The following is a 27,106-nucleotide window of genomic DNA, read 5'->3' as shown; positions in this document are numbered from 1 at the left end:
GTTGATGGGACATATTTCAATAATTCGAGCTTAGGGAAAGTTCTTGACAGCTTGGAAGGACTGAATAAAAGTGGTATTTTCACGTTCACCTTGGACTTTTATTTCAGCAATATTGTTCTTCTCGTCGCAAACGTTCAAACAGAAGGCCTCCATCTTGGCAAAGAATTTGAAATTGAACACATCCTTGTCCTTGCTCGCCTTCGACACTGGAGAGAGAGGTTTATTTTTTTTTAACAAATCAACAAGATGTAGACCTGTCCCAGGCCTCCTGAATGGGGGAGAAAAGGGCACCCAAATATTTATTTATTCTATTCGTTTATTGGATTTATAGGTCGCCCGTCTGTCTACTCACGGACTCAACGCGGCCTATAAATAGGGCTGCCCGTTACCTTCCTTCCACGCAGACCCCGTCGCCTTCTGGGCCTCTTGTCTCCTTTGCAGGGCTGTCGTTGGCTTCTCCCTTGCTGGCACCACAGCCATGAGATAGGCCAGGGCCGAGAGAAGGGCCTGGGTGTGGAGGACCACTCGGAGGGAGGAGAAGGTCACCTGCGGGGTTTGGGGGAGAGCGGGGGGCAAAGGCACCTCTTCAACAGCAGGATCCAACCCATTCACCCCACCAGAGTCGCTTCCTTGATGCCCAGGGATGGCAGTGTTGGTTCGGGGGGAGGGGGGAGATAGGGCACCCCTGATATCTCATCAATTTATGTATTAATTTATTTATTAGTTGGAGTCCCCTGTCCTATTGCTCTCCTATATCTCCTATACCTTTCTTCTATTCCTCTATCTCTTCTTCTATTCTTTCATTGATATGTTCTATTACTATATCTTCTTTTCTATTCTTTCTTAGATATATTTTACTATGAGTATCTCCTCTATAACCTTCGTCATGTATTTTACTATGTGTATACAGATATATACCCACTAAAACCCTCATTGTGTATTGGAATAAATAAATAAATAAACAAACAAACAAATAAAATAAACCATTTTCTTCAGTGTAATTTGGGTTCTCTATTCCTAGACTTCCTGTCAAATGTCTTCTGACACCTCAAGATGAATAAACGGGACTCAAGGCCCCTTCTTCCCCTGACTTAGTAGGCAGGCTAATTTAATTTAATTTACTGGATTTATATAATTAATAATAATAATAATAATTTATTAGATTTGTATGCCGCCCCTCTCCGTGGACTCACAACAAAATAACACAGTATAACAAATCTAATATTAAAAAACATTTAAAACCCAACCTTAAAACCATGCAACACAATCACTCCATGCATAAACTATATATGCCTGGGGGTATCTTAGTTCCCCCATGCCTGGCGACATAGGTGGGTCTTTAGCAATTTATGAAAGGCAAGGAGGGTGGGGGTGGTTCTAATCTCCAGGAGGAGTTGATTCCAAAGGGTTGGGGCCGCCACAGAGAAGGCTCTTCCCCTGGGGCCCGCCAGCCGACATTGTTTAGTCAACAGGACCCCGAGAAGGCCGACTCTGTGGGACCTAATTGGTCGCTGGGATTCGTGTGGCAGAAGACGGTTCCAGAGGTATTCTGGTCCGATACCATGTAGGGCGATGCCACCCAATCCCGTAGGACGCAGGACACAGCAGGCGATTTCAAAATGAAGGAGGACCAGAGGGAGGGCAGCACCTTCCCGACATGGCCAAGAGCAGCAACACAAAACAAGGGTTGACCAAAAGTCCGGCACTGGTCAAAAACCTGCCTAGTCTTTTCTGTCCAACCAACCCACTCTCTTGGTAGGGAGTTAAGGGGTCTCCCTTCGGAACAAACCCAGCAGCATTATTTACAATTAAGGTGAGGAAGAGTTTTCTTTAAATTTTCCTTACCTCCATTCTTTGTTCGGTATTGTCAAAAACTGTCTGAAATTTTGGACCATTTTTATCAGCCTAAAGAGAAATATAATCAATATGTGACCAAAAATTGAAACACAATTTTCATATAATTTATTTATTAGAAATATTTTTCTATCTATCTATCTATCTATCTATCGATCGATCGATCTATCGATCTATTTATTAGAAAGCTTGGAAGTGTAATAAATAACTAAATAAACAAACACAATTTTCATATAATTTATTTATTAGAAATATTTTTCTATCTATCTATCGATCGATCGATCGATCTATCGATCTATTTATTAGAAAGCTTGGAAGTGTAATAAATAACTAAATAAACAAACACAATTTTCATATTGTACAAAAATAATTGCAAAAGCCATTATCATAGAAACATAGAAGACTGATGGCAGAAAAAGACCTCATGGTCCATTTAGTCTGCCCTTATACTATTTCCTGTATTTTATCTTACAATGGATATATGTTTATCCCAGGCATGTTTAAATTCGGTTACTGTGGATTTACCAACCACGTCTGCTGGAAGTTTGTTCCAAGGATCTACTACTCTTTCAGTAAAATAATATTTTCTCATGTTGCTTTTGATCTTTCCCCCAACTAACTTCAGATTGTGTCCCCTTGTTCTTGTGTTCACTTTCCTGTTAAAAACACTTCCCTCCTGAACCCTATTTAACCCTTTAACATATTTAAATGTTATCTGCCCCTGCAGTCCAGTAGGTATGATTTGGTAACTTCATTTTAAAAGTCTTTACCTTGGTATATTTTACTTTCAAAAGGTCTAATCCGGAGACATCCGATGAAGTAATCAAATGAACTTGCTGCCGTTTACCTACAAAAATATGGGATATCTAAGAAATGACAGATTACCGTAGGTAAAGTCCGCATGGTTTTTTTTAATCTAAGCCTGAGCTCTTTTAAGCAAAATCTATAAAAAATTTGCTTCTTTTTTTTAAAGACTAAAACTTTAGACTTCTGGGGTAGAAAGTTTTCTTCTATCAAAAACACAAATCAAATTATTATTATTTCTCTCTCATCCTCCCCCTGCCCAAAAGTACATTTTTGTAGCTGCTTAACTTATTAACCAAACTACCTTGAATTTCATGATAATTCAGGCTGATCTTTCTCAAGTAAGTCTCCGCTCTCAGGTCGAAGGTTCTAGCGACGGCTTCCATCCCAAGCTGTTGCACGTTGAACACAAGGATTGTTTCTTCCCTCTGCAGCTGCTTGGTCAGTTCCAAAATCACCTAAATTAAGAGACGCTTGTTGAATTTTGAAAACCAGGCATCTTCAAATACAGGCAGCCCTCAATTTATGTCCACATGGGAACCAAACCTCAGTCGCTGAGTGATGCAGCAAAAAACCCCAAACCACTTGCCTCCTTAATTTCAAATTTTAACTGCAGGTCTGTCAGCTCTTCCTGAAGAGCTTTGGCCTCTTTCTTTAGCTTTTTGGCTGGGGAAGAAGCCCCGTTCGCTGGTTGCTGGGGATGGTCCTCAGAATCAAAATATTCATCCTCAGATTCTAAGGAAGAAAGGGAGCATTGATTATTAGGATATTCTGTGGGCATCAAAGCATTCACTTTGGAATGGGCTCATTCATCAATGTTAGCCGCCCCGAGTTTTCGGAGAGGGGCGGCATAGAAATCCAATAAAACTTGAAACTTGAAATAAAATTGAGTCTGTACAAGTCATTTGCGGGAGGGGCGGGGGGGGGGGGTTCCACTTACCATAATTTGATTTTTATTTTATTTTATTTATTTATTTATTTATTTGTCCAATACACAAATACATAGGAAGAAAAATAGACATGTGATAATATAAAAGAGGGTAAAAGTGAACTTAGAGGAGAGGATATATGAGAGGAAGAGTATATATGATAAGTGAGAGAAAGGAAAGACAATTGGACAGGGGATGAAAGGCACACTAGTGCACTTATGTACGCCCCTTACTGGCCTCTTAGGAACCTGGAGAGGTCAATCATGGAGAGTCTAAGGGAGAAATGTTGGGGGTTAGGGACACTATTGAGTCCGGTAATGAGTTCTACGCTTCGATAACTCGATTGTTGAAATCATATTTTTTACAGTCAAGTGTGGAGCGGTTCGTATTAAGTTTGAATCTGTTGCGTGCTCTTGTGTTGTTGCAGATGAAGCTGAAGTAGTCATTGACCGGTAGGACGTTGCAGCATATGATCTTGTGGGTAATACTCAAATCATGTTTTAGGCGCCGTAGTTCTAGGCTTTCTAGGCCCAGGATTGTTTGTCTATTTTTTAATTGTCCCATTTAAAGATTTTAACGCAAAGTTGTCTGAGCCACAAGTGTGCCTTCTAAAATACTCCAATGCAGCCACCCCGAGTCTATGGAGAAGGGCGGCATAGAAATCCAAACAAATCAACAAAACAAATAAAGTGCCTTGGATTTGCCATAATTTTGGCTTCTTGTTCTTCTTTTTACCTGATTCTAATTCTTCCAGCAACAGCGTGGCCCCCAGGAAGTCTTTCCGTCCACCGGAAACCACAGGAATGGCAGGCGCCTGCAAAAGAATGCGAGGCAGTGAGAAACCACTGGATTATGTATTTTCATATTAATCAACACACAACACTTTGGGCTGGAATGTTCCCACAGCAGTGCCAAGCTGGCATGAGTGCTCCACTGGCATTTATTACACTTTTGACCTTTCGGTGTCTCGGAAATGCCAACAATTGTGGTGACTGTACTTTCCCCAAACGTACAAAGACTTTGATACCTTTGCACTTGAAACGGAAACACTGGACTTCTGTGGGAGGGGGATGCTGTCAATGATCTCAAAAATCCCTTTGATCTTCTGGTCAGAAATCCTCAGGTGGACCAAAGGAAGCTCCCCGGACACTTTGAACCTGAGGGTATAAAACAGGGAGGAGAAACAGAACAAGGCTGCCAATCATTCTGCTACACTCTTGATCTAGACAGGGAAAGCTCACACACATATACACCCACACAGACGAAAACCCAGCAGCACTGTGAAATTGGCACAGGAGAAACCATCAAAGGTAGCACAATTAACACCTTGTTTTTACAAACCAACGCACTGGCCTCTGGCTACAAGGATTATGAAGTGAACCATCAGCTCACAGCTTTCTTTCAATTGGGCCTGAATTAACGATTTTGAGAAACAGCCAAGAAAGCTTTTTAAAAGACCATTAGATGGTCTCCAGGGAAACTGCCCAGCTACTTTGTCCTGAGAAGATTTGGGTAAGTAAATTGCATGGCCTTGACCAGTGTGCCAAAGGCCCCGATTAAAAATAACTCTTCCAAAGAAAACCAAAATGGAAAAACCAGCCACTCCTGCCCCTCGTTATTTTATTTATTTATTTATTGGATTTGTATGCCGCCCCTCTCCGCAGACTCGGGGCGGCTAACAAGAGTGAAACATCATATAACAAATCTAATAATTAAAATAATTTAAAAGACCCTAATTTAAAAGACAACCAAACATACACACAAACACACCATGCATAAATTGTATAGGCCTAGGGGGAAGGGAATATCTCAGTTCCCCCATGCCTGACGACAGAGGTGGGTTTTCAGTAGCTTGCGAAAGGCGAGGAGGGTGGGGGCAATTCTGATCTCTGGGGGGAGTTGGTTCCAGAGGGTTGGGGCCGCCACAGAGAAGGCTCTTCCCCTGGGTCCCGCCAAATGACATTGTTTAGTCGACGGGACCCGGAGAAGGCCAACTCTGTGGGACCTAACTGGTCGCTGGGATTCGTGCGGCAGGGGTCAGTCCCTCTACCAACATCAGTAGCAGCAACAAGCCCCCATGACCCAACTGAACCACGTTTACAGCTTTTAGAATTGCTACGTTACTTTGCCATTCTGACGTCTTTCTCCACCATTGATTTGGCCACTTGGACACGCATGTCCATGGGACGCAATATGTGCAGCAGGGATGCGGGCTCAGAGCGGGCTTTCTTCCAATCTTCCCCTAAAATACAATTAAAGAGTTGCTTGTATTTTGGTAAATTCTAGCATGATAATAAATAACATTGATGCATAAAAGTCTACTAAGCCCTTGCGATGCCACAAAAACTATGTATGAAAGATTCAGTAGGCGCACCTCCGGAAGGCCAGAGGAATAAATAGATTCAAATTTCAAAGCCTAGAGAGCTGAGACTGCGCCATTTCTGCCAACTGCTTTCAACTTGACGTGCAGTCAGGAATGTTATGGGTTCAGGGGCCTCCTACCTGATCTGCCAAACAACAGCTGCACGTTCTTGATTTCTACATCGAATCTGTCGTAGGCCTTGTCCATGATCTCTTCCAAGGAGCTGCTCGAGTTCTGGTGGTGATCTTGGCTGATGCTCTTCAGCTGTTGAATGAGAAGTTTCTCCACTGCTTAACGTGCAACTGTCACATCACTGTCACAAATGTATCTGTAAACACAACTGGCCCACGGCTGCATTCATCAGCCCTTGACGGGACAAGGTTACACCTGAGAGGTTGACTCAGCCTTCCATCCTTTCCAAGGTGGATAAAATGAGAACCCCGATTGTTGGGGGCAAAAGAGGCTGACTCTGCAAACCGCTTAGAGAGGGCTATGAAGCGGTATACGTATAAGTAAGGGCTATTGCTATTGCTATTCTCATTTATTTATTCATTCATTCATTCATTCATTCATTCATTCGTCCAATACACAAATACATAGGAAGAAAAATAGACATGTAGTAATATATATAAGGTTAAAGTGAACTTAGAGGAGAGGATATATGAAAGGAAGAGAATATATATATGATAGGTGAAAGAAAGGAAAGACAATTGGACAGGGGACGAAAGGCATTCCGCCAAGCTTTAATTTATTCAATTTATTTATTATTAATTTATTTAATTTATTAATTTATTGCCTTCAATCTTTAAGAAAGGTCATCTTGACATACCTGGAAAGTACCTAGGTCCAAAATGAGTAAGTTTGACTTTTCATGGTGGAAGCCGGTTTGTGGGACCAGAAGATAGGAAGGTTTCAGGTTAATCCTGAGGTCCAGGACTTTTCGTGTTTCGATGATATGCATGAGCCCTAAGACAGGGAACAGAACGGAGCTGAGATGGGCCCCTTCCCCTGATGGAACAGAATTCTGCTTAAAATGCAACACTACACACACACCCAGGGTGGGAGCAATGGGAAACCCCTCTGCACCTGGATGTTTGCCCCCAGGGCCAAAAAGGGCTATTTATATTTTTAAAAATACCAAAAAAATATGACTAAATTTCTAATGCAGTTACGATTTAAATTTCTACTCCACAAATCCATTGAAGATCATAAGTCAAGATTTTATAATACGATAGAGCATAGCAGTAGGATAGAACCTTTTTAACCACGATATCAAAACCAAACATCAATGCCGTACATTAGTATATTTGAATAGAAAAATAGTATATAGTAGAACTGTAAAACAATGCATACAATGAATTATAGAGGCTGTGTGACAGGATAGTCAACAGAGAGGTTGACATGTCTTTGAAATACACTGCTCAAAAAATAAAGGGAACCCTCAAAGAACCCACCCTAGATCTGAATGAATGACATATTCTCATTGAATACTTTCTTCTGTACAAAGTTGAATGTGCACAACAGCAGGTGAAATGGATGGTCAATCCGTGTTGCTTCCTAAGTGGACAGTTTGATTTCACAGAAGATTGATTTACTTGGAGTTATATTCTATTGTTTAAGTGTTCCATTTATTTATTTATTTTTGAGCAGTGTAGATTGATGTATATATTATTTATTTATTTTTATGTCTTTATGTTTTTCTCTTTTTTTTCCCTTTTCCTTCCTTCTTTCTTGATACTTTTTAGGTAAGAGACTCAATGCAAAAATTACATATCTGTATTGTCTATATGTTTCTCTTTTTTAACTTTTCCTAGTTTTGTATTTACTTTCAAAAAAGATATTTTTTTTAAAGGGAGGGGGCTATTTAATCCTCTGGGGTTGACCCGAGATGTCCAAAACAGACCTGTGGCGGTCCTCTCTTTAATTTCTTCCAGTTTCGACAAGGTAGCCGTGGTCAGCCGTTCAAGGTCCATTCCCCGGCTGGTTTGGAAGAATTCAGCCAGGGCATTGATGGTTCTCTGAGAAAGAGAGTTATCGGTTGTTTCTCTTTTGCCCCCCCATCACGGAACAACTGCCCACACAAAAACAGGACAGAGAGACGTTGGGGACGGAGAAGCATCTCATGCCGATCTCACTCACCGCGTCGTAGATGATTTCCACGGGCTGCGACTGGACAAAGAGGCTCTGGTCAGCCACGCTGTCCTCCGGGTTGGTCTCAAACTTGATCTCAAGCAGAGACGACTCAGCTGCCCCAATGGAGGCCACGAGGGAAGGCACAACGTCCTCCTGCCTCAAGCCCGTCATGTACCAGTGTTGGAGCTTTGCCTCTATCCTGCAAATGTATTTATTGTTAATGTATTGTTTGCTTTATTAATTAGATTTCTATACCACCCTTCTCAGGTGACTCAGGGCGGCTTGCAACAGAATAAACACAATTAGAAACATAGAAACCTAGAAGATTGACGCCAGAAAAAGACCTCCTGGTCCATCTAGTCTGCCCTTATACTATCACTTGTATCTTATCACCCATAACCACAACATCTCCCTTTACTGCCGTTTGGGTAATTTCATCCACCATATTGTTGTCATATTTATTTATTTATTTATTCATTCATGTGTCCAATACACAATACATATGGAAGAGAATAGACATGAAGTAATATATATAAAGATAATATGTAAAAATAGAGGAGAAGATATATGAAAGGAAGAAAATATATATGATATATGAGATAAAGGAAAGACAATTGGACAGGGGACGAAAGGCACACTAGTGCACTTATGTACGTCCCTTACTGACCACTTAGAAACCTGGAGAGGTCAATCGTGGATAGTCTAAGGGAGAAATGTTGGGGGTTAGGGGTTGACACTACTGAGTCCGGTAATGAGTTCCACGCTTCGACAACTTGATTGTTAAAGTCACATTTTTTACAGTCAAGTTTGGAGCGGTTAATATTAAGTTTGAATCTGTTGCGTGCTCTTGTGTTGTTGCGGTTGAAGCTGAAGTAGTCATTGACCGGTAGGACGTTGCAGCATATGATCTTGTGGGCAATACTTAAATCATGTTTTAATATTCCTCAGATTGTCCTGGAGGCCTATAGATCTCCCCAAATCTAATGACAGAACCTTCTTTATTTTGCATGCAAACCCAGAGAGTCTCCAGATCTTTACATGTATTTTGAATTAGTGTGGTTTTTAGACTTTCCTTAACATAAATGGCTACTCCACCTCTCCTTCTCTCTATTCTATCCTTCCTATAAAATGTATATCGTGGTATGGATATTTCCCATTCATTAGAATCCTTAAACCATGTCTCAGTTATGGCCACCAGATCCAAATTATCTCTAGATATTATGGCCATTAACTCACAGAGCTCGTTGCTCAAGCTTCAAGCAATCGTGCACATTACCTGAAGAACATTATTATTATTATTTGTTTGCCCCTTATTCTCAACAACTACATCTAATATTAAAAAACTAAAAATTTAAAACCCCATTTTTCCTAAAAACACAACCATCCCCATTCATCCAACTGGATTCAGCCATTCATAACGTCGGCTGGGGTTAGTTCGTAACATTCACAGCCTCTTGTGCCTGCCAGCAAAGAGGGGTTTTCGGAGCTTTGCAAAAGGCCAAGGCAGAAGGGGTGGTATGAATCTCCAGGGGGAGTTCATTCCAAAGGGCCGGAGCCACCCCAGAGAAGGCTCTTCCCCTAGGGCCGGCCAGAAATTGCCTGGCTGACGGGCCCTGGAGAAGGCCGGCCCTGTGGGACCTGACTGGTTGCTGGGATACAGGAGGCAGAAGACGGTCCCAGAGGTCATCTGGTGCTAAGCCATTAACAGGCAATTGGTTTCTCCTCCCCATACGATGAGGAAGCGGTTGTGCGAGGTTCTGTCTTAAGGAGGAGAAAATGATTATGATCCCGCTGTAGAGAGTGCTGGTGAGACCACATTTGGGATAATACTGTGTTCAGTTCTGGAGACCTCACCTACAAAAAGAGATTGACAAAATTGAACGGGTCCAAAGACGGGCTACAAGAATGGTGGAAGGTCTTAAGCATAAAACGTATCAGGAAAGACTTCATGGACTCCATCTGTATAGTCTGGAGGACAGAAGGAAAAGGGGGGACATGATCGAAACATTTAAATATGTTAAAGGGTTAAATAAGGTCCAGGAGGGAAGTGTTTTTAATAGGAAAGTGAACACAAGAACAAGGGGACACAATCTGAAGTTAGTTGGGGGAAAGATCAAAAGCAACGTGAGAAAATATTATTTTACTGAAAGAGTAGTAGATGCTTGGAACAAACTTTCAGCAGACGTGGTTGGTAAATCCACAGTGACTGAATTTAAACATGCCTGGGATAAACATAGATCCATCCTAAGATAAAATACAGGAAATAGTATAAGGGCAGACTAGATGGACCATGAGGTCTTTTTCTGCCATTAGACTTCTATGTTTCTATGTTTCTATGTCTGTACAATTAAGGAAAAATAAACGGAAAGGCTGGATCCCAACTGATGCAGGAGTAGGAAGAGGGGCCCAAACTTGAACCCAAGCCACGAGATTCTGCTCTTGCTCTGCCAAACCAGGATGCCAGAGAAGCCCAGATTCACACAACGCACGTGAATGAAATTGGTACGGTCACTTACTTCAGGGCTTGTGCGCCCGGCCTCTGCGAGAGTTTAGTGCTTAAATCGATGATCTGAATTTTCAGAGTGTCCGGGACACCCCTGTCCTCTCTTATCGTAAAGGAAGTGCTGAGGAGCTTCAGGGACACCACGTGGGCCACGTACTAAGCGGGAGACAAAAGGGGGCATGGCGGAGCATTAGTCGTCTCAGGGAAGGGGCCGTTTTTATTACAAATCTCAGGAGGCCCCCTCCCCTTCCCAACACAGGGTGGGGAAAGACAGGGTGTCCAGGGCGAAAGCATTTTGAAATTGCCCGATATTTCCCCAACATTTCCCTGTAACTTGAGATCTGGGGTCATAGATGACATCATCCCAAACGGCCAAGCCCTGGAGAAATACCGGTAGCCAAGGAAGCAAGATCTTGCCACAGTTATGCTCATTTTTGCTTGACTCTGCCAGGCAGCATGATCCATTGTTTTTTTGTTTTTTACATGATTTTCCCCTGACTTTTAAACATTTTAATACATTGGCTTTTCCCCCCTGATTTATTCTGTTTTTTTCCACGAATTCCCTGATAATTCCCTGATATTTCCCGAACTGCCGATTTCCCTGATAATTCCCTGATTGCTGGACCCCCTGGAGATGAATTACAGCCCACTTGTAAGTTTCACCCATGAAAAACGGGAGCTGCTCATTTTCTCCTGTGAGGCCCCGTTACCTTTTTGGGCAAAGTGAGGTTGTGGGAACTGTCGCTGTACCCGATGGCGGTGAAGAGCTTGGCCTTCTCTTCAGGGGTCATCAGGTCATCGATCGCTGCAGAAAGGGTGGAAGGAAGGTGTTACCTTGGGGGACCCTCCGAGCAGGAGGAAGGGACGGCATTTTGCCCCCCAGGTGGGCTGGAGGCTGAGCTGCTGGTAACAGGGTTCATTTGCCTAGAGCCGGGGTGGCACAGTGATTAGAGTGCAGCCCTGCAGGCAACATCAGCTAGCTGTAGTTCAGCAGTTCAAATCTCACCGCCGGCTCCAGGTGGACTCATCCTTCTATCCTTCCAAGGTGGGTCAAATGAGGACCCAGATTGTTGGGGGCAAGAGGCTGATCTGTAAACCGCTTAGAGAGGGTCGGAAAAGCACTAGGAAGCGGTATAGAAGTCTACGGAGAGGGGTGGCATACAAATCTAATTATTAATAATAATAATAATAATAATAATAATAATAATAATAATAATAATAAATGTGATTGCTATTGCTACTCCCTTCAGCTGTTTCCATTCCGTTTTGTATAGTGGTTCTCCACCTGGGGGTTGGGACCCCTTTGGGGGTTGAAGGACCGTTTCACAGGGGTCTCCCAAGACACAGGAAAAGACTTATTTCCTATGGTGTTAGGAACTAAAGCTTCTATTCCGGCGCCTGGGAATATATTTTTACAATCCAACCAATCAGGCATTTACAGTGGCGGTATCCCTCTGACCTTCCTGCCAATCAGCTTCAAGCTCTGTTGGGAGAATTGGAGCTAGACTTATGGTTGGGGGCCACCACAACATGGGGAACTGCATTAAGGGGTCGCAGCATTAGGGAGGTTGAGAACCACGGGCATGGCAGCTCCATTCCATGGCCGGAATTCCTGGCTTAGTGCTCAGTCACTCTGTGGTCTCGGGGCTGCTGGGCAGACTCAGACTCACTTTCAGGGACCGACTTGTCCTCTTCGTCGTCCTTCTTCTTGGACTCCTTCCTGCCCCAAAAGCCAGAGAACCAGCCACTTCTCTTCTCCCCATCTGAGGACTTCTTGGAGAGTTTTTGTCCCGACCTCACAACCTACAAATCGGAGACGAAGGTTCACAGGTTCTGCCCTTTCACCAGCACTCAAGCTCAGCTCACAGAAAGACATTTGATCTTTATACAAGCTAAAAAAAATCCCCCAAATACTAAAACGTTATGAAAAATAATCAAAAACGGCCATTTTGCAAATGTTGAGTCTGTATGTTACTAGTTAGTTTATGATCACTGCTGAAGAAATGAAATGGCCAGATTCCTTCGAAGGAAATCGTTTGCAAAGGGCCCAAAGTTGTGTTATTAAAAGCAGCTTCTCCACTCCATTGTCAACACTTTTGTTGACAATGGAAGTATTTCTATCCATGGTCAGCACAGACATTTCTAGAGCAGGTGTATAAAACTGACTGTTTTAAAATCCTTATAAAAGGAACATGGGGGGGGTAGAGGGGTCAGACGGGACCTACCTCGGTTTGTGCTTGTTGCCTTGCTAAAACGATGTTGAAAACGTCAAGGGCCTTCTCCAAGTCCTGTGGAGCAAAGGCAGAGAGGGAGTTCCTATGACCTTCCTCCGACCCTCCTCCTCTTCCTCCTCCTCTGACTAAGGCTCTGGGCCTGCAGGGTCCAGCCCTTCTGGCCTTGGGTCAGTTACCTGGATTTGTTTCTGATTTTCCTCTGACAATTTAGTTTGCGTCAGTTTAACTTTGTAAACGTTTTTGTAACTTTTCAGAAGTTGCCTGTGGCTCTTTATATGGTCCCACGACCACATCTGGGTGTATCGCTTGATGTGAAGGTCGAGAATGCAATTCCCTGCGTACTTCCACCTGTCAGGAAAACAATCACATTATTGAGCCCTGGGAAATAAACAAGAAACTGTTCGAACTAACGGGAACAAGACCTGGGGCAGGCAATAATTTCTAAGCCTAGCATTTCTTCAACTGAAGGAGTTTGTCTTCCCAGATGTTCCTCTGCAAAAACCTTCTCTTAGTTTCTGTGGCCAAAGCAGGCAAAATAATTCTCCCTTCAATATTTGAAAATACTTTTGAAAACGTCGCTTGCTTAGAGGGACTTTTCCGCCCCTCCCCTTTGGGCTCCAACAGAGGCTGCCCACTGCAAGACCCTTGCAACCAGATCAGAAGCAACACAGAACTATCTGGAGCTCACCATCGTTTGCCATTCCCGTGCAGAGGTACTCCGGGTCTGTACTTTCTATACGGGGCATTTCGGACCATGTAATCAACGGATTCCAAGAGGTCAATCATGCTAAGGTACTAAATGAAGGGGGGGAAAGCACAAGAGGAATTATTATTATTATTATTATTATTATTATTATTATTATTATTTATTGGATTTGTATGCCGCCCCTCTCCGCAGACTCGGGGCGGCTAACAACAATGATAAAAACAACATGTAACAATCCAATTTAATAAAACAACTAAAAACCCTTATTATAAAAACCAAACATATACACAAACATACCATGCATAACTTGTAATGGCCTAGGGGGAAGGAATATCTTAACTCCCCCATGCCTGGTGACAAAGGTGGGTCTTGAGTAGTTTGCGAAAGACAAGGAGGGTGGGGGCAGTTCTAATCTCCGGGGGGAGTTGATTCCAGAGGGCCGGGGCCACCACAGAGAAGGCTCTTCCCCTGGAGCCCGCCAAATGACATTGTTTGGTCGACGGGACCCGGAGAAGACCCACTCTGTGGGACCTTATCGGCCGCTGGGATTTGTGCGGTAGAAGGCGGAATCTCAACAAGAGGCACACAATTTTGAACATTGCCGAGGAAGATGCATCGAATGTTTCTAACAACTGAAATCTGCCCAGGGCCCCTGGAAACACCCGCCCTCCACCCAGGAGAGTTTACCGAAGTCGCCACCTGCCTTTGTGGGGGACATGCACCCCCTTACCTGAGGCTTGGTCAGCTCAACGGCGATGCTCTGGATTTCCATGGCCCAGTCAACCTTGGGCGTCTCCAGTTTTTCTTCGGCGTGAGGGTTAAGGAAGAGTTTTGCAGAGGCCGATACAGGCTTGAATACTTTCAAGAGAGAGAGAGAGAAATTAGGAACTAGTCTCTTTAAAAATCAAAGTAAAACCATGGCTGAAATTTGCTGAATTAAAATATGCTATTCTACTCATTGCTAGTTGGGTTTATGCTAGTAATGCTACGGCTTTGGCACAGGATGCCTCTCATGCTCTACCATAAAACCTGGCTTATGAATCACAATTCCCAGAGGTGAGCTCAGAGAGCACGATGGTGCCAGAAGGGCTCACCTGCGCACGAACTCTCTCTGACCTCTTTGTTTCATCAGAGCCTCCCCTCCTGTTTCTATTGCTATCCGAATATTAGACTCCCTGGCCAAATACTCCGTGGCCACAGGAGCCTTAACCGGCCCACCCCCATTTTCTTCGACCGATGGTGAAGCCCCTACACAAACCACACACCCTTTGTGTAAGCCCCAGCTCCATCGTCACAGGTCAGGGATGGCAAACCTTTTTTTCCTCGGGTGCCATAAGAACACATGCGCGAGTGTCCATACCCATAATTCAATGGCTGGGGAGGGCGACAACAGCCTCCCTAGCCCCCCAGAGGCTGGAAACGGCCTGTTTCCCAACTTCTGGTGCGCCCAGTAGGCTCATGTTTCGCCCTCCCCAGGCTCCAAAGGAATCCCTGGAGCCTGGGGAGGGTAAAAACGCCCTCCCCCGTCCCTCTGGAGGGTTCTCTGGAAGCCAAAAACACCTTCCCAGAGCCTCTGTGTGAGCCAAAAATCAGCTGGCCGGCACACCCATGCCCCTTGGGGCTGATCTAGGGCAACAGCTCGTGTGCCAGCAGATATGGCTCCGCATGCCACCTGTGGCACCCATGTCATAGGTTCACATCACTGTCATAGGGGGACTGAGGTTTGCCCAGCCTTCCAGCCCCTGGACCATCTGCCATTCTGGCCATCGGCGCCTCCCGTTCTGCCGTCTCACTTACTGTATTGATAGTCAGGAAGTTCTTGGTTCATAGAAGGGACTCCTTTTTTCAACCGCCCCTGTACACAGCAAGAAACCAAGTGTATTTCAGGCATAAAACGCGTAGGACAACAGAGTCTGGATGACCATTTGTTTGTTTGTTATTGGATTTCTATGCCAACCCCTCCAAAGTCTCAGGGCGGTTGACAACATATAAAAAACAGCAAGTTACAATAAAAACCAATCCAATTAATTTAAAAATTACATAACTATTTTCAAATTCTTAGCTATATTAAAATCGACCACGCCCATTCGTACAGCAGTCATACCATCATCTGTTGGCCAGGGGCTGAAATCTAATCGGCCCAAGCCACAGAAAAGGCCCTGCCCTGTGGTCCCGCCCACCTACATTGTTTAGTCCAGTGTTTCCCAACCTTGGCAACCTGAAGATATTTGGACTTCAACTCCCAGAATTCCCCATCCAGCATCCAAATATCTTCAAGTTGCCATGGTTGGGAGACACTGGTTTAGTCAACCGGGACCCGGAGAATTATTTATTTTATGCATTTTATTTCATTCGACTTCTATGCCCCCCCATCCGGAAGGGCTCAGGGCCCATTCTGTGCGATCTGATGGGGGTCTGGGTGGGAGGTGGCTGTCCTTGGCTGATGGCCAACCTCACCCTGTATTGCGGCCCTATCAACCTTATCAGTGAAAAGACAGGAAGAAGCCGGTTCACAAGCATAAAAGTACCATAAGATTTGAATTACCAAGATTTGCTCCCGGGAAGAGCGGTAATACATCTCGCTATCCACGTTCCAGTAGACGGTGAGGGAATCTAGGCTCATAAGCTGAAAGGAGAGAAGTGCAATGGGTGAGGGGCTGCCACGGAAGGGGCCAACCCAGAGGAGCCTCTGCAGGAGCGCATCAAAAGACAAGACATCTACCGAGGCAGATGCAAACCCAGCCAGAACAGTTTTGCTTTGAGGGGAACATTGCCTTGATCTAGACAAGCTGCCAAAAGCCCTTCTGGGGCTGGCAGCCAATCAAGGGGCTGCTCCTGCTTGCCGGAGGGAGCATCAAAACATGCTTTCAAAAGACCGAAGCACAAGCCAGCTTTCAAAAACCGGCACCTGAGCTTTTGGGGAAGCGAAGAAGAAACGTAGAAACATAGAAACACAGAAACATAGAAGACTGACAGCAGAAAAAGACCTCCTGGTCTATCCAGTCTGCCCTTATACTATTTCCTGTATTTTATCTTAGGATGGATCTATGTTTATCCCAGGCAGGTTTACATTCAGTGACTGTGGATTTACCAACCACCTCTGCTGGAAGTTTGTTCCAAGCGTCTACAACTCTTTTAGTCAAATAATATTTTCTCCCGTTGCTTCTGATCTTTCCCCCAACTGACCTCAGATTGTGACCCCTTGTTCTTGTGTTCACTTTCCTATTAAAAACACTTCCCTCCTGGACCTTATTTAACCCTTTAACATATTTAAATGTTTCGATCAGGTCCCCCCTTTTTCCTTCTGTCCTCCAGACTCTACAGATGGAGTCCATGAAGTCTTTCCTGATAGGTTTTTTGCTTAAGACCTTCCAACATTCTTGTAGCCTGTCTTTGGACCCCTTCAATTTCATCCATCTCTTTTTGTGGGTGAAGGTCTCCAGAAGAAGCACCCAGAATCCCCCATTCGCAGGGTAAGAGATCAAAAGCCCAACCGCGGTGGGTCCAGCCCTTCAGGCTCATGCCTGAGCATGCTGGCCATTAACATCCACCCCAGGAGCCTCTAGAAGCTGCTAAAGAGCCAGGGCCGGGCTTGGGCCCCAGGACAGCTGTACCTTGTAGATGACCTTCGCAGCCTCGTTTAGAATACAAGGGGTCCAGTTTTCATTGGTGGTCTGGAAATAAAAAGAAGGCATTCAGGTGATCCTGCCAGCTTCACACTTCCTTTAGGTGTCTAGCATTTCTCGCAGCTGGAAGGGAATTCATTTACTCAAAGTCTCACAGCTGGAAATGTCTCTTGAACGTCCCCACTAATTCCTCACTTGTTAATAAAGCTGCAATGGGGGTTCCGTGGTAATTAAGCAACATTTGTCTTTAAGAATGGCTTCCAGTGTGAACATAAACACAGCCTAAAATAAACTGCCACTCTTTTATCAGGCCACCAAGACATTTAAAACCCTTTTTTCCCGTTACCTGTAAGCTGAGCTCTGCCAGAGTCATTCCTAAAGAAATCGGTCTCTTGGGATCTGTGATCTACAAGCACAGAAAACCATAAGGAAAGTTAAATACCTTGGCATAAATGCATTTGCAGTTCAGTTGCACGTTAAAAAAAAAAATCCAAAATGGGTGCTGGCAAATAAAATAACCGACTTATTTGCACATTTATTTTCACATATTTTGAAGCAAAAACAACCTTCTGTACATTTTGCACAGGAAAGTTGCCAGCCTCTTCAAGAAACAATGTATTTTATATTTTATTTACTTTTTAAGCCTCTTCAAGAAACAATGTACAGTATTTTATATTTTATTTACTTTTTAAGCCTCTTCAAGAAACAATGTACAGTATTTTATATTTTATTTACTTTTTAAGCCATCGTTTACGAAAACTATTGTGCTGATCCTTAGATAAGCAGCCCAACCCTTCGTATAAGAGGCTGTGGTCAGTTTTGCAGAGGCTCCAGGCCACTTACATCATCCTCGTACTTGATGTGGATTCCCGTGATTTTGACTTGTACGTTTTTGATGACCTGGGTTGCAAGCTTTTCCAAGAAAGTATCTTTCTTCTGTTCTTTTGGTTTATCTAAACAACAATTTGTAAGTTATGTTTCCTTCTCATTCCTTCAATTATCATCTTAAACATCATCTGTTTACTTTTCATCCTTTCTAAGCATTCCTCTTGTTTTTCCTCTTCTTTGCTACACAGCAAAGTCTAAAGAAGGTCTTAGATCTTAACCTAACTTATTAAATCATACAACACACTCCATAGAGAGGTTAAACCTTTTATATTTTTTGAGAAATAGCCAACATGGAAAATATCAAACAGAACACACAACTGAATTGTGTATTAATTAAACAATTTTCTCCACAGTGCTATGAGGACATTTTTTTTCCAAATGTGCAGGCCTCTTTTCAACATCATGTACAACATGAAAAAGCTTTGTTAGTTTTCCTTTTGTTTCTCTCTCTTTATATTCATTTGTTATTAGAACGACACTGGCAATGATAAAGTCACACATATTACTGCAGAATTATTAAAATCAATTTTTATTTATTTATTTATTTATTTATTTATTTATTCCAATACATAGTACACATTGAAGAGAATAGATATTTAGTAATATAACTAAAGAAACAAATAGAAGAAAAGATATAAAAGTATAGTTTTATGGAAAACAGAAGCAGCAAGCAGAAATATTCAGCAAACACCTACCTTTTGAGTGCTCACGAACTTTAAACGGTTTCTTAAAATGTTTTTTAGCCTTTTTAGACTTACGTCCTTCATAATGTAAGCAATTTTACAGAAAAAGGATAAATTAAAGTTAGGAAAGTCTTATAAAGCAAGCAACAGAAATAAAGAGGGGGAAATTAAGGAAGTAATTGAGGAAGATATCATTTTTTATCAGAACTGCTAAATTAAATTTCCACAAGTGCCAGCAATAAAAAATTCATTGCAACGTTTATTGGAGTTTCTACATCTTTCGTGTAAGTGCAAATAAAATGAAATAGAGTAAGTTGGTAAGATTAATTTTCTAGCTAACGAATTCTGAAACATTAGTGTATTTTTAAACAATTTCAATCTGCATTGAGAGGGTATTTGACTAGCATTGCTTTTTCCCAAATGTCCATCTAAAGAAAGATTTTGTCACCAGAAACGGAGAGAGGCCCAGGGCAGGCTGGAGAATTCTGGGGGCTGAAGTCCAGAAGCCTTAAAGAGACCCATTTCCCTAGTGGAGACTGCTGATCTGCAATCCAGCCCTTCCACCCACCACCTGCCCTCCAACTGCTTGACTAGAGTGGTCAAGGCATGCATACCCACCGGGTGAGTGGACCATGTTCTCCAGGCCAGGTAGGAGATCTGAAGGAGCCCCTTCATCCACACGGCAGCGTAATCAAAGAGCACACATTTAAAAGCAGAAAAGCAACTCTTCAAGCGGAACGAAAACATGTTTTTGAGCATTGAGACAAGAGAGCCACTAAGGCAGTTCAAGAAACGCAACTGTGTCCCACCACCTTGTGTGTCGCTGAAAGCTTCAAACTTTACAGGGAGGTCCCATGCTCTGAGGGAGCAGACCCTCGAACACATCTGGCTTTTAATTACGCAAGGCAAGGAAGGGGCTTCTATCTGAAGGCGACGTAAAGGAGGAAAATGAAAGCCTAACATTCCCCGAATGGTGATATTTCTAGAGCATGGAGAATTGAGATTTTCAGGCCCTTCTCTCTCTCTCGTCTGTAAAATTAATAAAAGCGCAGTTATTTTGCCTTTGGGGGTTTTCCAGGGCTGCTCGGCTTCACTAGGACTTTGAAGCAGCTTTGAACACATCAGTCACGCGCAACTCTTAAAAACAATCTACCTTTTTCCGCTGATTTTTGTAAGGCCTCTTCAATTCTTGACAACTCCTTTTGCTTATTATCTTGTAGGTATTTTTCTTCTTTTTCTGCATCATATTTAATGCCTGCAAGGGAAAAAAAACAATAAAGGAATCATATACTGCTCAAAGAAATAAAGGAAACACTCCAAGAACCCATCCTAGATCTGAATGAATGAAATATTCTCATGGAATTCTCTTTGTTCTGTACAAAGTTGAATGTGCACAACAGCAGGTGAAATTGATTGTCAATCAGTGTTGCTTTATAAATGGACACTTTGATTTCACAGACGTTTGATTGACTTGGAGTTATATTGTGTTGTTTAAGTGTTCCCTTTATTTTTTGAGCAGTGTATTTTATTCAATATTGCATCCTTAAGATAACATCTTGATCAAACCATCATCCTGCTCTTTTCATATAAACCGACGCATATAAATCTTTCCTGTGATTATGAGTTCCATAATTATAATTATCAGAATCTTTAGAGAACAGAAATTAAGAATCGTATTTTTGTGGCAAGCTCAGGATCTTAGCGTCCAACTGTGATTGGATATTCCTGATCTTCTACTTACAAGTCTCTTCACCCAAACCACACACTTAAGACCAATGACATAATGGTAACCATAACCCGCTGGAAGGATGTTTTATGTAAGATTACCGGACAAAGGAAGGCAAACAATGTTATTCTACGCAGATTCACCTAGCAGGAAGGTTCCACATACACGCAGGGCTTAATCCTAGGAAGTCCTGGACTGTGGTGACAAACCCAGGTATCTTACTTCAACTAACATTTGACCATGCCTGGAAAGTTTGTAGAAGACACCAGGAACGCAAGGTTGAAAAATGTTTAATTTCAAATTACCGGAGGTTTTTTTGGACTACAAGATGCACCTGTGTATAAGATGCACCAAGATTTCGAAGAGCTAAGTAAGAAATGTTTTTTTTCTTCCTGGCCCCCAGGAGCAGAACACAAGCCACCCAAACCCTTTGCGGGCCCCGTTTTTTGTATAAACAGTTCAGGCAGAGGGTTTGGGAGGCCTGCAGAAGGCTTCTGGGGGTTGGAGGAAGGCAAAAAAACACCTTCGTTTTTGAAAAAAAAAAACCAAAAGGCCCCATATTTTGCCCATTTATCCCCCCCCCCAGCTCCCAGAAGCCCCCTGCAGGCCTCCAAACCATCTGTACCCCATTTTTTCAAAAAAAACCAGCACCCATTTTTCATAAAAATGGGATTTGGGGGCAGGGCTTCTGGCGGCCAAAAATGGCTGTGTTTGGTGTGTAAAATGCAGCAACATTTCCACCCCTTTGGGGGGGGGGGGGAATTGCTTCTTATACTCTAAAATATACAGTAGTTCCAAGTGTGATATTTCATTCATTTTTCTCTTCTGAGTTCAAGACAGCTGTACAAAGCAAAGCATTTTGAGACGGTTTCAAACCACAAGGACTTCGCAGTAATTCAAAGACATTCTGTGCTCAAGGCAGCCGAGGGCTTTGTGCTTTGCACATCGCTCCTCTATGGGGAGATTGGCAGGGCCACTGAGCAATGTAAATTATTTGTTTTTATTTGTTTATTTATTTTGTCCAATACACAATAATAGACCGTGAAGGTTCTAGAGGATATAGTAGAGAAGATATAGGAGATATAGGAGAGACTATAGGACAGGGGATGGAAGGCACCCTAGTGCGCTTATGCACGCCCCTTACAGACCTCTTGGGAATCTGGAGAGGTCAACCATGGGCAGTCTAAGGGTAAAATGTTGGGGGTTAGGGGATGATACTACGGAGTCTGGTAATGAGTTCCATGCTTCAACAACAATTGACAACAATTGTCAATTACCCCCAGAAACTTACTTGCCCCGGGGACAACAAGGAGATATAAGCCTTCTAGGGATGCGACGACTGCTTCGCCGTACAAATTCTTCCAAGGAATCTTCAGAGTCAGCTTATCTGAAAACAAGATAATTTAGCTAACGCATTAAATGAGCTGCAAGCAGAGAGCGACCTCTGGCTTCTGCCTGTAAGGACAATATTCAAAGGCGACTTATTGCTTATTCCATGATTCAGACTTGGTCTGTGCCTGGAAACAAAACCAACAATAGTGAAATTGTTGCGTCCCTGACTGAAGCTAAGTCTACAAAGCCCGTTTTGCGAAATGGGGGGGGGGGGGCTCTTGAATGTGGGCTGGCTTCACTCTCCAGGTATTTTTCCAAAGTGCCCAGAACCATCTAAAAATCAAGAGCGAAGGAAGAACTTACCTATTTGACCAGCCTTCACTCTAAACGGTACGTCCAATTCACTCTAATCAAGAAAAAAGAAGATACTTTCTTTTAGCATTGACCCATAGTACAAGTTACTGGTCAAGTGAAGCCCTTGTCCCAGCAGGAAACACAGAAACATAGAAGATTGAGGGCAGAAAAAGACCTCCTGGTCCATCTAGTCTGACCTTATACTATTCCCTGTATTTTATCTTAGGATGGATCTATGTTTAAATTCAATTCCTGTGGATTTACCAACCACGTCTGCTGGAAGTTTGTTCCAAGCATCTACAACTCTTTCAGTCAAATAATATTTTCTCATGTTGCTTCTGATCTTTCCCCCAACTGACCTCAGATTGTGCCCCCTTGTTCTTGGGTTCACTTTCCTATTCAAAACACTTCCCTCCTGGACCTTATTTAACCCTTTCACGTATTTAAATGTTTCGATCCTGTCCCCCCTTTCCCTTCTGTCCTCCAGACTCGACAGATGGAGTTCATGAAGTCTTTCCTGATCAGTTTTATGCTTGAGACCTCCCACCATTTTTGTAGCCCGTCTTTGGACCCCTTCAATTTTACCCATATCTTTTTGTAGCTGAGGTCTCACTTCCACTTCCAGCTGCCTTATTAAAGCTATGGGTGCTTTGCAACCCCTGGTAAGGAAAGTGAGCCCTGAGGTTTGGACACTGGTTTTTTCCTTCCTATTCATGCAAGAGTGGAGAGAGGGAAGTGGGGTGTGGTGGACAAGGGAGCGGGGGTATGACTCACATAGTTTTTCCATAAGAACGAACGAAATCTGCTCCTTACAGATGAGAGATCAATGAGGCCAGGGGGAGGAGGGGGCATGACCCCCAAAGTGGCAAACTGCCAACATCCAGGATTCTTAAAGCAACCCAAACTACACTACACTACACTACACTTATTAATATAAACAAATAAAAGCCAAGCATTTGCCCCCCCCCTCGCCTTTCGCAAGACCCTTAAGCCCCATCTATGTCGCCAGGCATGCCCCCCCCCTTCTGACTCTTAAATGTTATGTATGGATAGGATTGTGGAATGTTGACTGTGTCTTAAGATAATGGGATTTTAGTCATAGTTTTAATTATTAGATTTGTACATATATTGTTTTGTATTGTATGTTGTGAGCCGCCCCGGGTCTCCAGAGAGGGGCGGCATACAAGTCTAATAAAATAATAATAATAATAATAATAATAATAATAATAATAGAATAGCACATTTTTGGCAGTAATTCCTTTAGGAAGAGCTCCAGCACAAATCCGAAAGCTCGGAAAAACTGAAGTTTCTGGTCCTGGTGAACTGACCCTGATTGGCTCTTATCAAGATTGTATATCATAGTTTGTATATCCATGGAGTTAATGAAAAGAAGGTTCCCAGGTTGCTTACCAGAGCGTTTTCCTTGATTAGGAGGTTATCAAGGGCCACATTGCCTGTAAAAGAAAACAGGACCTCTTTGAGCCACATTCCCACCGTATCTGCCTAATCACAAAAGCTGATGCTTACACAACCCACAGTGACAACATCCACAAATAAAAGCAAGGCATTTTTTTAAAAAAATGTCACAGGAGGGGAATGCCTCCCCAGCTAAGCATTGAGCACATTTAGTGGCTGTGGAGTATGGTCTTCCTTTTGCATTTGTCAATATTGGTCGCCTGCTCTCTTCTTGTCAGCCTTAGGAGACAACGTAAGAACTAAAACACTAAAAAGGGTTGCAACAGAAAATGCAAAGGGAATGAAACAGGCAGAGCTGGGCACATTTGAATTCCAGCCTTGTTCATTCTTGTTATAAAACCATGAAAGGAACAAAGCTGTTTTTATCATTGTTGTTAGCCGCCTCGAGTCTACGGAGAGGGGCGGCATACAAATCCAATAAACAATAATAACAAAAAAAATAACAAGGCAATGTAAGAACTGTGTAAACTTTCTCATGCTAATTTCAACAGCAGCAACACTAACAAAATTTGGGAGGCAGCAGTGACAAATAAATAATTCACCCAGAGGAAAAACAGTAGCGTTAATCAGTTACTTAGTTTTTAATCTTTTCGAGAAAATGCAGGCACATAGGCAAAAAGAAAGTTATGTCAACCACGAATAGAATTGTCTTGGTTACGTTGAAAACTTCCCTAATCTGAGCAGGAAAGGAATAATTTTTGCAATATTTGACTCGGAGCCAAGCTCTACAAACGCACGTTCCAGCTGCAACTTCCTACCACACACCGCATGGGCTTGGAAGTAAAAAAAGAGCAACGCAATGTTTAAACTTAGTTACAAGGTAGTCACAAGGGTAGGGCCTTGCAACCAAACGGCTGCATTCTCAAAATACTTTCTTTTTCCCCCGGCTGAAGCTGCAACCGAAGGGCCTTTTCACGAACTTTTCCATTTTACGGGAGAGCCCCTCATTCTGACCGCCTGAATCAGTGGAAGACCCCTCCATCTCTCCCCATATCAGTGATCCCTAACCAGAAGAAGGCTTTCCATGGGTTTTGGTGAGGCAAGAAGCCAGGGAACGGATGTTAGCTAAATCATGGCTACAGCCACAAAGAGCAGAGAAAACTGTCGGCCGCTTATCTTGATTGAATACAGGATGAACTTTTTGGAGGGGGAAACTATATATGATGATTAATCACAATGACAGTTAGTGAAGCTACCAGGAAAGGGCAAACTCTGCAGCCCTCTCTCCTTGCGCTGTGCATTTAGCTCTTATCGCAAACCCACAGGAAGAATTCAGAGGATGCCTCACTCCTGAAAAACTGCCATGTTGCGAGAGAACACACCCGACATTTCTGAAACCATTTCCTAACACCCAGGGCAAAGCAAAAGCGAAACGCCCCCAGGAAAACCTCCAGCCAACCTTGATAGGAGCCTTGGAGGAATCCCTTGTGATTCCAAGCCTGCAACGTCCCTATCGTTTCATAACTCTGCTATCTCGTGGTTTACACATCCCATGATCTGCAAGCTTGCACACACAGTTGCTCTTAGTTGCCACAGGCCAGACGTTTTTTCAAGACAGCCCTCCATTCTCTCCTGCCCTTTTTCCTGCCCCTCCCCTGCTCTGGCTCCAACCCAACTGAGGTTTTCAACAGACCTTCTGCAACGCTGACTTGGCAAAAGCCAGGGGGGTTTGTTTTTACAAGAAGCTCAGATTAGATGCAACCTAAGGAAACTTGCAGGGACTTTTCTTTAGGAGTCTGTTTCCAAAAGTGGACAGATGCCTGGCCTGATTTTCAGAACGGATGTAAATACCGTACAACTGAATTCCACGTTGCGGGTATAAGTGTCCGAACTGGAAGCTTTCCAATGCAAACAATCGCAAAACAACCCTGTGGTTTGCGAAGAAAACATTTCCGATTATATTGCAACTGGGAAAACTGGATTGTCCAGTCACTGAAAAATTTGTCTCAGCCAAAGCAACGACTTCTGTGTTAAGTTCCGCAAATGCCCAAAGTCTTCCTCCTCCTGAGGCTCCTCTGACTAACACAAATGTCATTAAAATGTCCCTTCTTGTTTGAGTCCAATGCAAATGTTGTGATCATGTTCTTTTAACTTTTAAGCCCGGGTGTTTAAGAAAGAAGTCTAGCATGAGAGCCAAACACTGACCCACATCTGTTTCCAAAAGCAAAACTACGTCAGTCAGCCTTCCCACAGAGCAGAACGTAACCGACCGTCCAAAGGACACACAGACCAAGGGGGGAAAGGGGCCGAGGAACCAGGAACATGGCGTAAGAGCTTGTGTACTGTACTATATTTACTACCATGGCTCGAGTGGGAGGAACCAACCTTTGAAGCCAAGTGGATGGGCCACCAAAACACAAAGGGCCAAACTGCCCTCCGGGAAAAGGAAACCGAGTCCTGCAGGCTGGGTCCTTGCCACACGCCCAGCAGTCACACACACGAGTCTCTTTTGCTTCGGGCCACAAAAGGGAACTTGGCCACCTGATTGGGGGGGGGCAGTCCAAAGACTTGCAAAAGGTTTATTCTCCGCCTGAGTTTTTTGGCTGGTTTTGTTTTTAATTTTATTTTCATTTATTTGTTTTATTTGGTTGATTTTATTTAATTTATTATTTATATTTGTATCTAAATTTAAATTACTATAAAAAAAGCATATGCAAATTACTAACAAATACACCATGCGCATTCACCCATTTCAGTCACACACGGGGCTCATAGAAATACACACACACACGCAGAGACTCCCCTGAAGTTGGGGGTGGGGGCAATAAATGGAAATAAATGAAAAATAAAACGACATAAAATAAGAGGGAGCCTCCCGCGGGCTCCTTCTGCAGAGGGGGGGGAGCAGGGAGGGGGGTCCCTTGCAAGCCCCGCCCACTCCCCTCACCCCCGGGCGCCGCTTACCCCCCCAGATGCCCAGCTTGAGCTGGGACTTGTTCAGGTTCTCCACGTAGCAGCCCAGGAAGCGGTTGAGCAGGTCGGCCACCACCGACTCCAGCACCATGGCGGCGGCGGCGGCGGGGGCAGCGACGGGCCTTCCTCGCAGGGCGGGACGGAGGGAAAGGCCAGCTGGGCGCGCGCCCGAGGAGGCTCCGGGGGGGAGATGAGGGGGAGGCGCGCGCCCGCCACGCCGCTCCGCCCCTCAGACCGCGGCCGCGGTGGTTCTGCGCAGGCGCGCTCGGGTCAAGCGGCGGCGGCGGCTTTCCCTCCCTTTTCTCTCCCGCGCTCTCGAGGCGGGTGGGGGGAGAGAGGAGGGGGCGGCTTTGACAGAGCGCCTGAGGGGGGCGAACAAGGGGGGGGAGCCGCGCGCTGGGCGTGGCCTGTCCGTCTGGCCGCCTCCTATTCCAGAGGTCCCCAACCGCCGGTCCGCGGACCGGGACCGGGCCGTTGGAGCTTTTCAGCCGGTCCGCGGCGCCAGGGCCCCCTCGGCCTTTCCGCATCACCAGCGGCGCTCCCCCCGCCAGCCAGCCAAGCCCCGCGCCCGCCGGAACCGGCT

The 27,106-nt window shown here is 44.0% G+C and overlaps 1 protein-coding gene across 1 annotated transcript in view; it reads right to left on the bottom strand.

Moving 5' to 3' along the window:
- Nucleotides 1–26,698, bottom strand: part of VPS13C (vacuolar protein sorting 13 homolog C) — a 63,541-nt gene extending 36,843 nt beyond the window's left edge. Inside the window, 30 exon segments of the mRNA XM_070762754.1 lie at nt 90–206; nt 390–546; nt 1,846–1,905; nt 2,625–2,701; nt 2,963–3,116; nt 3,248–3,393; nt 4,323–4,401; nt 4,615–4,744; nt 5,712–5,829; nt 6,090–6,213; nt 6,779–6,915; nt 7,853–7,967; nt 8,089–8,281; nt 10,599–10,741; nt 11,296–11,390; nt 12,256–12,388; nt 12,811–12,873; nt 12,996–13,167; nt 13,508–13,614; nt 14,256–14,383; nt 15,323–15,380; nt 16,071–16,151; nt 17,140–17,199; nt 17,498–17,557; nt 17,995–18,104; nt 19,876–19,977; nt 21,740–21,835; nt 22,144–22,186; nt 23,545–23,588; nt 26,515–26,698. Coding sequence (XP_070618855.1) covers nt 90–206; nt 390–546; nt 1,846–1,905; nt 2,625–2,701; nt 2,963–3,116; nt 3,248–3,393; nt 4,323–4,401; nt 4,615–4,744; nt 5,712–5,829; nt 6,090–6,213; nt 6,779–6,915; nt 7,853–7,967; nt 8,089–8,281; nt 10,599–10,741; nt 11,296–11,390; nt 12,256–12,388; nt 12,811–12,873; nt 12,996–13,167; nt 13,508–13,614; nt 14,256–14,383; nt 15,323–15,380; nt 16,071–16,151; nt 17,140–17,199; nt 17,498–17,557; nt 17,995–18,104; nt 19,876–19,977; nt 21,740–21,835; nt 22,144–22,186; nt 23,545–23,588; nt 26,515–26,614 — 3,202 coding nt within the window. The 5' untranslated portion in view covers nt 26,615–26,698.
- Between the last annotated feature and the right edge of the window lie 408 nt (nt 26,699–27,106).

Source organism: Erythrolamprus reginae, chromosome 10 (genome assembly GCF_031021105.1).
Source record: "Erythrolamprus reginae isolate rEryReg1 chromosome 10, rEryReg1.hap1, whole genome shotgun sequence".
In the NCBI taxonomy this organism is placed as follows: Eukaryota; Metazoa; Chordata; class Lepidosauria; order Squamata; family Dipsadidae; genus Erythrolamprus; species Erythrolamprus reginae.
The sequence above is the reverse complement of the archived record's forward strand: the minus strand, read 5'-3'. Positions and strand labels throughout refer to the sequence as shown.